The sequence below is a fragment of the Thunnus maccoyii genome, chromosome 4 (assembly GCF_910596095.1).
Source record: "Thunnus maccoyii chromosome 4, fThuMac1.1, whole genome shotgun sequence".
In the NCBI taxonomy this organism is placed as follows: Eukaryota; Metazoa; Chordata; class Actinopteri; order Scombriformes; family Scombridae; genus Thunnus; species Thunnus maccoyii.
In genome coordinates this window covers 12478747-12489968 of record NC_056536.1, presented here as the reverse complement: position 1 = coordinate 12489968, position 11222 = coordinate 12478747, and the positions used below count along the sequence as shown (strand labels likewise).

At 39.5% G+C, this 11222-nt stretch overlaps 1 protein-coding gene across 2 annotated transcripts; it reads right to left on the bottom strand.

Moving 5' to 3' along the window:
• Positions 1-275: 275 nt before the first annotated feature.
• Positions 276-10742, bottom strand: emc1 (ER membrane protein complex subunit 1). 2 transcript variants are annotated; one of them, XM_042409996.1, is made up of 23 exons: positions 10513-10742; positions 9811-9938; positions 9630-9695; positions 9447-9540; positions 9208-9336; positions 8138-8264; positions 7871-8020; positions 7599-7766; positions 7103-7174; positions 6695-6793; positions 6354-6450; positions 5657-5773; positions 5326-5334; positions 4714-4913; positions 4349-4498; positions 3884-4045; positions 3510-3629; positions 3195-3332; positions 2274-2447; positions 1855-2065; positions 1578-1662; positions 1360-1489; positions 276-1251 (listed from the first exon to the last, which is right to left on the bottom strand). In XM_042409996.1, the coding sequence occupies exons 1-23, from the start codon at positions 10725-10727 to the stop codon at positions 1072-1074; spliced, it is 3021 nt and encodes a 1006-aa protein (XP_042265930.1). In that variant the 5' UTR covers positions 10728-10742; the 3' UTR covers positions 276-1071. The 2 variants fall into 2 exon arrangements, with proteins under 2 accessions (XP_042265930.1, XP_042265931.1); XM_042409997.1 differs by lacking the exon at positions 5326-5334.
• Positions 10743-11222: the final 480 nt, after the last annotated feature.

The following is an 11222-nucleotide window of genomic DNA, read 5'->3' as shown; positions in this document are numbered from 1 at the left end:
GCTATGATATAAAACACACTGTAATGCAGACAAGATTACATGTGTACCAATCAGCATTAACTTGTATTATCATTACTGGCTTTTAATAATGATTGACTGATAACGTTTAAGTGTTGAGCTGATTTTAATGCTTTATATTGATTAGTCAAGATATATAATGTGTGCTTGAAAGATGCCAGAGATATTTCTAACCATAATTATGTATTTTGGAGGCTACAAAGAATTTTCATTTTTGTCTCTGAAAGTTTTGGAAAACAGAAACAAAACACTTAAACTGGAGTTCTGAGACAATTTTTTAATGGAGCATTAACGGTAGCTGATAGTGCTCACAAATATCTGAGCTGCAGGATGACTGATGTACATAAACAAGGGCTACTGTTGGTCATTTTCCTTCATGAAGTGTGTGATGGTGAAGACATCATGACAGTGCTTTTGGTGGGAGCGTCTTCAGGAAAGCAAATAACCGTTTCTTGCCCGTGCTACATTATCTCCTCACACTTCATATTCACAGTTCATTTGCCATCAAACCGAATGGCATTTGGGTATCATGGTGATTCAGCAGGCTAAAAGTACAAACCATTCGACTGAGGTATTGTACTAAGTCATGCTCACGTGTGTTGCATGTCTTCTGTCTCTGGTTTCTCTGACTGACCTCAACATTTATTATCATTCTCATTCAGAACAGTCTAATGACGCAGAAATGTGACAAAATTAATCTTAGTAAAAACTAATTTCCAAACTCCATTTACTAAATTCAAGTCGTTTCAGTGATTTGTAATTAGTTATGTTTTAAACATTTAATCAAAATGACATGGCACAAAAAACAATTATCCTACTATGAAATTATTCCTTGTGCTTGCAAAATAAGTTATAAAATAAACACATAAAACCTTTTCTAACCCCTCCTTTCACCCCCACCCCGCCGTCCCCGCACCCCTGCAGTTCCTTATGGGCCTTATTGAACTTTGACCTGTGTTCTTCTACAGGCTCGGCCTCAGCGGTCTCATCTCCTCGGGCTGAGGTCCTTTGTGCAGCCTCGGGGCTGTCAGAGATGGGATTTTGACGATCACTTTACCGCCAGGCCCGGTTGAGCAGTTTGACTTCTGCCAGGCGTTTGCTGATCATGGTGGCGAAGAACAGGGCGAAGAGGACGCTACTGATCAGCATGTAGTCGTAGTCGTCTTTCAGTACGTCAAACTGCTTTGAGGGATAGACGCGTGTCTGGTAGATGTCAAGACCATATGCCACCACCTACAAGGAAAAAAGTAACACTGTCATTAAATCTCTGTATAAAAGAGCCGATAGTATAGAATAATAAAGTATATAGTATGTTTGTCAGTACTGTGAAGGCGGACTCACCAGGCAGGTTGACTCCAGGCCAGAGGGGGCAGTGTAAATTCCTCGCACTCTTGATACAGTTTGATTGTAGTTGATGAACCACTCTGTTCGAATCAGCAACTCTGGTGCGTATGGTATCAGATTCTCTTCCCTGGAGATCAAGTTAACAGGTTACATAGAAAGATAAGGGAAAAAAAACAACCAATTAATAGTTTTAAACCAAGTCTGACTGGACTTACCGGCTTTGCTCAGATACTATTTCTGGCCTCCGAGGGTCAAGGAACATTTTGGGCAATGACAAAATTCCTCCTGATGGCAAGCCAACTGTGACAAAGAAAACCCAAAGAAACATGTTAAAAAGAGGCCACTTGTCGCCAAGCAGCGCTGAAAAGACCTTTTTGTTTGCGAGAAAATGTGAATTACTCTTAAATGTCTGAAGGTAAACAATAAAAGACATTTTGGCTGGCAGTAATACACGTCACTACACCCAAAAGAATAGACCTCTGTGAAACTTACTGAGCAGATGGCGGCTGGTGATGCCCTTCTCAGTCAGGGTGGCCTCCATGGTAGAAATGGCGGAGGGGAAAATGTAAGACTGCTGCAGCACCTGGGGAGCATGTGGTCGATCCAGAGAGCTGAACACAGTGCTGTTGTAGAGCTCCATTCCTTCATACAGCTCAATCACAGAGAACTCGTTCCTGCGAGACTTGGTGCTCCAGTATTCGTACTGCAGAGTCAAACACACATTCAATAGTGAGCTCACAACACCCTCAAGGCATCACCTGAGTTCCCTTTCAAAGTCTGGGTCTTAATGTGTTCAGTGTTCTATTACAGTGTGGGTGCTAAGTCACCGTCCTCTCACAGTAACCAAGCAAAAAGCATCAAAACAATAAAGGATCCAAGAGTGAGAATATGTAGGTGTCAGTAATACTCACCACCACCCAGTTTTCAGAGTGCACAACATGCACCGGTCCTCTGGTCTTTCTCTGAACAGCCTCGTGGATAATGCGACCAGTTACGCCATCAATCAGCAGGATCCCGACAAAGCTGCGCTCCTGATGCAAGTCTGTGCTCTCAGTCACTACCGCCAACAGATTGGGGTTCAGGTACTGTAAGAAATGAAAAAAAAAAAAAAACACAATGTGGCATCTAAATCAAAAAGATGAAAAACACATTTTATTAATTGGCACACATTTGTAGTCAAATACACAATATCTCAGCCACTCATTAAAGACACCTGTATTCTAGCTGAGGACTACAATGAATCCAATAACACAGTTGCTGCTGTATAACAAGATAATAAATTTGATCATTTACATCCATATTTGCCTTGCAAATTTCGGTGTGCAGACTACTTCCCCTTTTTCCTTTGAATGCTGTTTTTGTCCTGCACCTGTACCCAAGTGTTGCTGGGCACTATCCACATTTTTTTTTGCTTAAAACTATGATGGAAAAAAATTTGCACTGGTAGCAGCAGAGCCTAAAATACAACAAAAATAATTTAGATCACCAAAAATATAAGCAAGGACTACAGTAAGGACTGTGAGAGTCCTTGTAGAAAGAAGCAGTGTTTATTCTATTCAGAGTGAGTCGTGGAGCCGGTTTATGATTCACTGGGGAAACAGTGACACGAGGTACGGTATTTATTGGAAAGATGAGTTTTCAGTCCACACAAGAAAACGGGGAGTAACTCTCGCTTTCTGATCAAAGAAGGAAAGAGAGAAAGAGAGAGAAGAGTCGAGGCCGGAACCAAAGTCACAAATAAGAACAATGATATAATTCAGCTGATATAATATCTTAACTTTCTCAACACATTTCTCACAGCTGTAATAAGGTTTTAGGCACAGTTAATGTACCTTATAGAGGACACTACGGTCTCCCATGACTCTGCCCTGAGAGTGCACATGCTCATTGGGCCTTTTCCCTTTGACGGAGACAATCCTCTGCACCTCCGTCGGGATGACTACCTCCCAGATCAGCTCGGTCGACAAATCCTGAGAACACACAAACATCCGGATTTATTCTTTTTTTCCCAAATCAGTCATGTGTTATTTAATCATAAAGCATCAACCCTGAAAGGTTGCTAACTCGACAAACATTTCTAAAAATTTCTGTGGGGTCCTGATGTGCAAAGAACTTTGAAATAATGCAGCGAAAGAAGCTTCACTTGCCGTTCGTAGCCTGTAGCCGGACAGTCTTCCCTGGCTGGAGTCAACAAGATAAAAGAATATGGATGAGGCCATCTCCTGGAGTTGCTGTAATACATTCTTTGTAGAGGGAAAGGCAGACACCTGCGGAAAAATAACAGTCGGATACAATTTTAACAAACCGTTTGAAGCCAATATTTCTCACCCAAAAAGAAGAATACCACTACAGTTAAATACTATAGTTATAAAATGTTTGTACTGTTTTGTACTAGTGTCCAGTAGAGTCGAGTGTTAGTCTGATGTGTATGAATTTAGAGAGAAAAAATTTTTGGACACAATGTACTGAATGTGTAATGGTTAATGCAGAATGTTGATCTGGTTTACAGCTTGCCACTGACCTTGTACTGGTCATCAATGAGAAGTAAGACCTTAGCATAATCCTGGTCCATGAGCGGCAGCATGAGTGACTGCAGTATTGGCTGAGGCAGAGCGGGTGGGGTGATGTGACTTTTCTTTCCAAAGATGGGGTTAAACACATGAAGCGTGGCCAGGCCTGTGTCCTGATGAAAAAAAAAAGAACAAAAAGGAAAACAAATATTGAGCCATCACCACAATGAGAAGACATGTTCAGTAAAACCCAGTAGTGATGTCGTCTTTTTAGACCCTCAGCAGTTGGTCTGTTGATGTCACACTACAGTAATTTTCACAATCGCTGGTTTTGCTTTATTTACGCTTACAGCCCGGCCCAGAAGATAATGAAATTGACCAACATGAAGCCCTTTAAGTCAGGGATTGTGCAATATGGCCTTTATACTCTCCCTTTTAAGAGGTACACAAAGCTCAGAGCCCTTGTTATTGGATACCTTGTCTTTGATGAGCAGTGTGCACTGTGGGGGATGAGGAAAGTGTGCAGTCGTCCGTTGCACCATTAGTTTGAATGCTGCATTAGGTGGGATGTTGTCCAAGTAGTGCCTCCATAAAATACTGCCGGTCTTGCTGTCAATCCCAAAGAGCTTAACAGGAAAAAAAAAAGAAAAGAAAAGGCTGAGTGCAGGTTTTGAGAGGCCTAATGGAGTCTATTTATTAATGTTTAATTTTACTTCAGGCCTGCATAGTCTTAGACAAAATAAACAGAATCTAGTTAGACCACAAGTGTGCCGCACAGCTCGCCTCTCCTGAAACTTACAAACAGTAACCAATTGAAAAGGGGGAAGCTTTAGTCTCGTACCTTGCCAGATGCCGTAACCATAACCATCATCTTCTGCAAGTTGAACTCGTCTCTGGACAGGTTCTCAATGGTCACGTCGTTTTTAACTTGGCTGCGAGGTTTCCGCGCATCATAGAACAGCTTCCAGAGGTGGGAGATCCAGGCCTGCAGCAAGATGAGCTGAGAGGAGAGCCTCTTCAGCACCATGGACATCAGGCCGTCTAGACATATCACGGCGAGAACACAGATGGTGTTTAATGGCTTTCAATTCATATTTAAGGATTAAATGACCTTTCTCAGAGTGGATCTCGGCAAATCGCATGTGTGCCTTATAACATTAATAGACTCTATAGATTACTTTATGTAAAAATCTAGAATACTAATACTAGAATATTAAGCAGCTTATTTGTCACATAATAAATAAAACTGTGCAAGAAACAAGAAGACAGGAGCAAATTAGTCTTTGTAGAAATATTATATGACTGATTCTAAAAGTAAAATCTAGAGCTGGGAGAGGTTGATGAAAAGACGGGTACAGTGGATGTTTCGAGGGATTTTCCAAACGACAGGAGACCCTAACCTTAAGACTCAAGCGATCAGGTTTTATTGAAGAAGAGCAGAGAAGTGTGTTACCTTGAATGGCTGAATCCAAGCGCAGCAATAAAAGTGGGACAAGACAAAAGAAAGTGAAGCTAATGCGACAAAGTGATTCATGGCCTCAATACATCTTTTTTAACTGTTGCAACCTCAACAATAATAATAATAAAAAAAACAACTTAGATTTTGTTGATTAAGCTTGACTCTTAGATTAGAAAATGGACAGCTATATCTATGTTTTGAGGACATGCAGGAGAATTTGAGAACTTCTAACAGACTGCAAACTGAAAACAATCAAAGTAATACTGAATGATATCGAAACTTTAGAGAAAGAAAATCTAGACGGGATTCCTGGTTTGACATTTACCGGCCTTTTTGCCAAACTCTCCCTCCAGCTCTGCCTGCGTTCCTGTGAGGGGCAGATCCACCATTTCCATTGTCACCACATCTGACAGGGCTTCCTCTCTTGTCCACATTACACGCCCTGGAAAACAAGACTCATTATTGTTCTGTAATCATTCATTCCACTTTCCACACCCTGTTACAGTATGCAGTTTGCGTTGATGCTTGTCATGAACTGAATGAATGAATTACCCCCCCCGCAATGCTTGTGGAAAGGACAAGATTATGTGTACACTATGAAAACTGAGAGCAGTGGTCAGACTTTGGCAGCGTTTATGGTGATTAAGTGGTGGGATATACTCAAATGTTACCATGAGGCAAAGCGTGGCTCACTAGCCTCTGCATTTTGGAGAGATGTACTGGATCTCGACAGTGAACACAATGGGGGTTGGAATCATCACATGAATCATGAATCACATACATAATAATATTATGGTCCAGACATTAACGTAGTTGTGGGATCTGGTTGAATTAAAGTCCCTAAAAAAAAAAAAAAGGCCTGCTCATTTTGTCTGTTATTTTATTACTTTGAGAAGGATTTTAAAATGTTCTGACTTTGGCGCCCCTCAGTGGCCAGTGACCCCAGATAACATTAACCAGCGCAAACTGGCGGAGTCTTTCACACACTAAAAACCAAAACTTCCTGTTTTTGCCTTCCATACCTGGCTGTTGTATGAAAGTGAGAGTGTGGTCTTCTGTCTGCACCATGACCCTGTAGCCAACAGAGTCATCTTTCTTCAGGAATGATTGTACATACAGCTGAAAGACAGAATAAAAATGACTTAGATTGCGTAATATTATAAAAAAGACAACAACTCATGTATGAAAAGCATTGTTAATATCCTAATAGTAATAATACAAGGATTTGACACAGTTTCACAGTGATTTGACCAGCCACAGAGCCAACATGCTGTAGAATCATTAGGAAGAAATTGAACAGCAAACTGTGAAAAATTGGGAAACTCAGCCTTCCAGCCAGTACAATATTCCTGTTTTCACTCACCTTCTCTGGTTTCCCACCATTAGGATCCATATTAAAAATCAGGGTTGTGTCTAGAAGTCGGCGCCCAGTTTCTGCACTGAAGAGGTTAAGACTGCAAGCCTAAAGGAAGAAAACAGACAATCATATATTTCACAATGCTTCAAAACATCTTAAATACAATTCAGACTATTTAAAGTATACCTTGTAGCATTATTTCCAAAGGGCACAGGCGCATATAAAGCCTGATAAAGAAATGTTTCTTTGCTTGAGTGTAACACATTTGATCTCTTCATTGAACTCAACATGTGGATAACAGGAGACAACCGAGACTGTACTAAACCAGCTGGTACACACTGTGAGAACGCAATGGCAAAACAACACACATACTTAACAAATCTGACCAATCTGTGCAATTTCACATCAACTCACAGTTTTATTCTTGGGTGACATGATAGCAGCGACAGTCTTCTCTCCAGTGGTTGAAAATGAAGTCAACATGGCCTAAGAATCAAGACAAACATGCCATTTTACAATTTCTGAAATCATTACACTGAGATTTGCTAGTTTTAAGTGAAAACTATAATGATTTTTGGAAAAAAAAATCCTGGGCTTAAAATATTACAACTTAAGAAAAATTGTGAATTTTGCCTTATTCATAAAGGGCAAATTTCACAATATTTTCTTGCCTGTAAAGTTCCTTCTGTTGATGTTACCCACTCATCTTCCCATGACGGTCAAATATTTGAGTAGCCAAATTACATTTTAGGCTTACAACTGAAGCCTTTATCCAAGGGTGACTTAAAGATACAATAATTGCAATACTGGAATATGCTAACATTTTAAAAGGAAACATAAGAAACAAGAAGTGGTCTGGATTTAAACTGTCAGATCATCTTAATCATACAGAAGTGCAACAGCCACTTACAGGCTTGAAATCCCTCAGTGTGACTATCTGACCCTCGTTGAGCTGGAGAAGCACGTGGTGTTCGGGTCCAAGCTGAAGGAAGAACTCTGACAGTGGATGCCGGGCTGGATTGGGCTGAGTGGAAACCAGCACTGGATGGAAGCCTGGTGTGACTTCAAGTCCCAGTGACTAGGAAAACACAAGTGGTAGAACAATGTAAAAACCGGCAAAGCATTTAAAGAAGAAGAAGAATCAGTGTAAAGAGAGAGATTTTTGCTGATTTTGGTGGATACCTGCAGGGGGATTTGGGTCATCTGTGACTGTGTGTGCAAGTCAAGCGTGTAGAGGGATAGAGTTGCAGAGTCCACACACGTCAACATCCCCTGGCCGACCACTGCACAGCTGGCCTGTATGTTGGACAGCCATGGAGCTTCGACTGAGATCTGAATAGAACAACACAAGCAAAGAAGTCAGAAATATGACCAACCAAGGCGTTGATTTACTTATATAAATATATTCAACAAAGCACCTATGTTATTGTCACTATGAATCAGAATTACCTGCTTGATTATCTCTCCATCCTCCACACTGTAAGTAACAATTGCAATGTGGGAATGAGGAACAACTCCCAGTACATACACTTCACCATTTCCACCAGAATACACAGTCTGGTAATCCACTGTTTCACTGTAAAGACAAAAAAGACACACAGTTATATTGTAATTTTTATAATGCCAACCTTGACCTCAATGTGTGCTTTTATGTCCCAAACATTTCTGCTGCTTCATACAGGTAGTGCTTGAATTCATATTTGGTATGCACACTGGACATATCCATTCATTCTTTTTTTAGAGGTGCAAAGATTAGTCCATTAATCAATCAAAAGAAATCAATACTGTTTTGATAATAGATTACTCATTTAAGTCATCTTTCAAGCATAAATGCCAAACATCTGAAGGGTTCCAGGTTCTCAAATGTGATAATTTGCTGCTTTTCTTGGTCTGATATGATGGTAGATTGATTATTTTTATATTTTAGAGTTGCAGCCCTACATTTTTTAATTGATTTTTCCGTATGTCACTTGAACATGTGTATAAAACAGATATTCTCTAATTGTTCATAATCTATTCTTTTGTATCCTAAATATTACTAATATTTGCATACCTTTACTTCAAATGCATTGCTATCATTTCCCCAAAATATATCGCACCAAGTCATTAAAAGGAACCACTACCAGCATCTTGTGATATAGATGGTATTTTTTACAAAGGCATTCAAGCTGACAAAATACTTAATTTCAGGGTAGACGTTGTTAATAAAGACAAGACTAATATTAACAGTATATAAAAAAGTATAGCATTCAATGTAGCAATATGTTTATTTGTATTTTTTTTTAATTTTGTCTTTCTCTCATCATTCTCTTCTTCCTTTTCTCTCTCCTTTACTTCTTCTTCTTTTTTTTTCTTTTTTTTTACAATTGTAAATATCTATTTCATAATCTAGTTGGATCTAGAACTTGAAGAAGCCAAATTTCACTGCCTTCAATGTTGCTATCTGCTGTGTTGCTGTGCATGTGACAATAAAAGCTCTTGACTGTTGATCCAGTAACATTAAAAACATGGCCACTTACCTTTCTGGAAGATTCTCTATCCATTTTTGGTGACCATTAGAAAGATAATGGAGAGAGATGGCAGTTTTCTTCAAAACAGCCACATGTTTCACTGTGTCTTGCTGTCCAACTAAACATGCTGCCTGGAAGCTAAAACGTATCACAAAAGCAGTTTTTGATCAGTTTCATTTTCATTTCAATGTTTGATCAAAATAAGGACAATTATGAATGTAACCACCACTAGTCAAGACAGTAATCACCTGCCAGAGTCAAGCACAATCTCCCAGTTCAAACCACCAACATTCATCTCCCAGGAACGCAGAAGGCGACCGTTACCAACCACCAGCACCGCATCTAGGACGCAAAAACATTTTCAAGAATTATCTGCGTTCAGTAAATGAACTATAAAGCTCTGTAACCTCAACTGAAATGACAAAAATCACCTTGTCCATGTTGCAGAAGAGCGTCAATGTTTCCCTCTGGCCCAGTCTTATCCACATGTCGCCAGACTGTAACAGACATTGTATAAGCAGTCATTTAAGAACAAGCTACGTCAACTAATGGAGAAATTGTATATTTGGACCAGGAGGACTGCCTATTATGACAGACTAACACATTACTTACAAAGTTCTCCAGTCCTGGTATTAAGGGCGGCAAAAACGTTCTTATCAGTTCCCACAATCACCTTTTTGGATGATTGCAAATGTGTGTCAAAGTGGGCAAAGCGAACCTTGCCTACATATTGCTGCCTCCTGTGAATCACAAAGTGAACAAGGTGAGAGGGAGTCAACATGATAGTTTATGGGATCAGATCCCAGTGTTATAACACACACAGTTCAAATGTAAAAAGGAAATATTGGTGGACGTCACACTGGTTAGTAACAAGATGGTTACAATCCTTTCCAAATGCTTAGAAATACATTTAAAGTCTCCTTCCACTCAAAAGTATGTTTTTCTTCTTCTGTTTTCTTTTTTGTGTGTAAAAACCACATCAGACACACATTATTATTCAAAGTAGAGTATTTTATATACATTTTAAACATGTTAAATGAAATACATTTACTGCAGCTCATTGAGCTTACTAGACCCTTTGTTTCATCGCTGGCAAACTCGGCAACCTGAAGAAAACTATCAGATGTAACTTCTTGCATTTTTAATTAAGAATATATATAATTATTTGACCTTTTCTCACACATAAAGACTGGGTTAGCTCAAACACACCGGGTCGCAGCAAGGAGCTGTGACAGGTGTTAGCATTAGCATGTCCACATTAAAACATGGGTCTAACTAGCTTACATGTTTTATCGTTCGCTAGTTTCCTCTTACCAGTCAAATTTTCCGACTTGATCCTCAAACACGGCCTCGACAGTGCTCAATAAAACTATACATTTCAGCAACAACAAAATTAGCTTTGCCATTGCAGCAGTAGCTATGGCTTCCTCTTCAAGGGAAGGAGGAAGTCGGAAGTTGTCGAGCTTCCTCTTTGTGTTGTGACAGATGAGTGTCGCCCCCTGCAGGTGAGGAAGACACACGGCTTCCATAAATGTCCTGCAATGGTGGTGCAGCATGAAGAATGGACTTAAAACAGACAAAACCTGAATGAAAACTTGTTTTTTTTTTTTTACACATGAGAGAAAAGTGTGTGGAGAGAAAAATGCAGATCACATCCATGTTTTCTGGGATGTATGAAAATGAGAAAAAACTGGGATGATGTTTGGGTACAGTTGAAAAATTCAAGATTCAAGAGTCTCTTCGAGAGTTTCTTTCAAACTTATTCACTGATTTTACCCAGCTAAGATATGTTTTCTTTAGGAACAACATGTGTATCTTTATCAACAGCCAAACTGATAAAAATGTTATATCATTTTGGGAACATGTACTGTTTGGAATACTAGAAGATAACTCTAAACTGAATTACCAGCTAAATATTAGCTTTCAATTTTATTGGCTAAATTTCATATTCATAAAGAAAATTTACAGTCAGAAGCTGAAATTCTTGGTACATTGATTCAATCTGATTTTCCTCTAATCCAAAG

Coding starts and splice junctions, on each gene's coding strand:
- emc1 (XM_042409996.1), bottom strand. CDS start 10,727: ATGGAAGCCGTGTGTCTTCCTCACCTGCAGGGGGCGACACTCATCTGT. Junction 7,767..7,870: donor TGACCCAAATCCCCCTGCAG/GTATCCACCAAA, acceptor GTGTTTTCCTAG/TCACTGGGACTTGAAGTCAC. Junction 1,252..1,359: donor GCCTGGAGTCAACCTGCCTG/GTGAGTCCGCCT, acceptor TTTTCCTTGTAG/GTGGTGGCATATGGTCTTGA.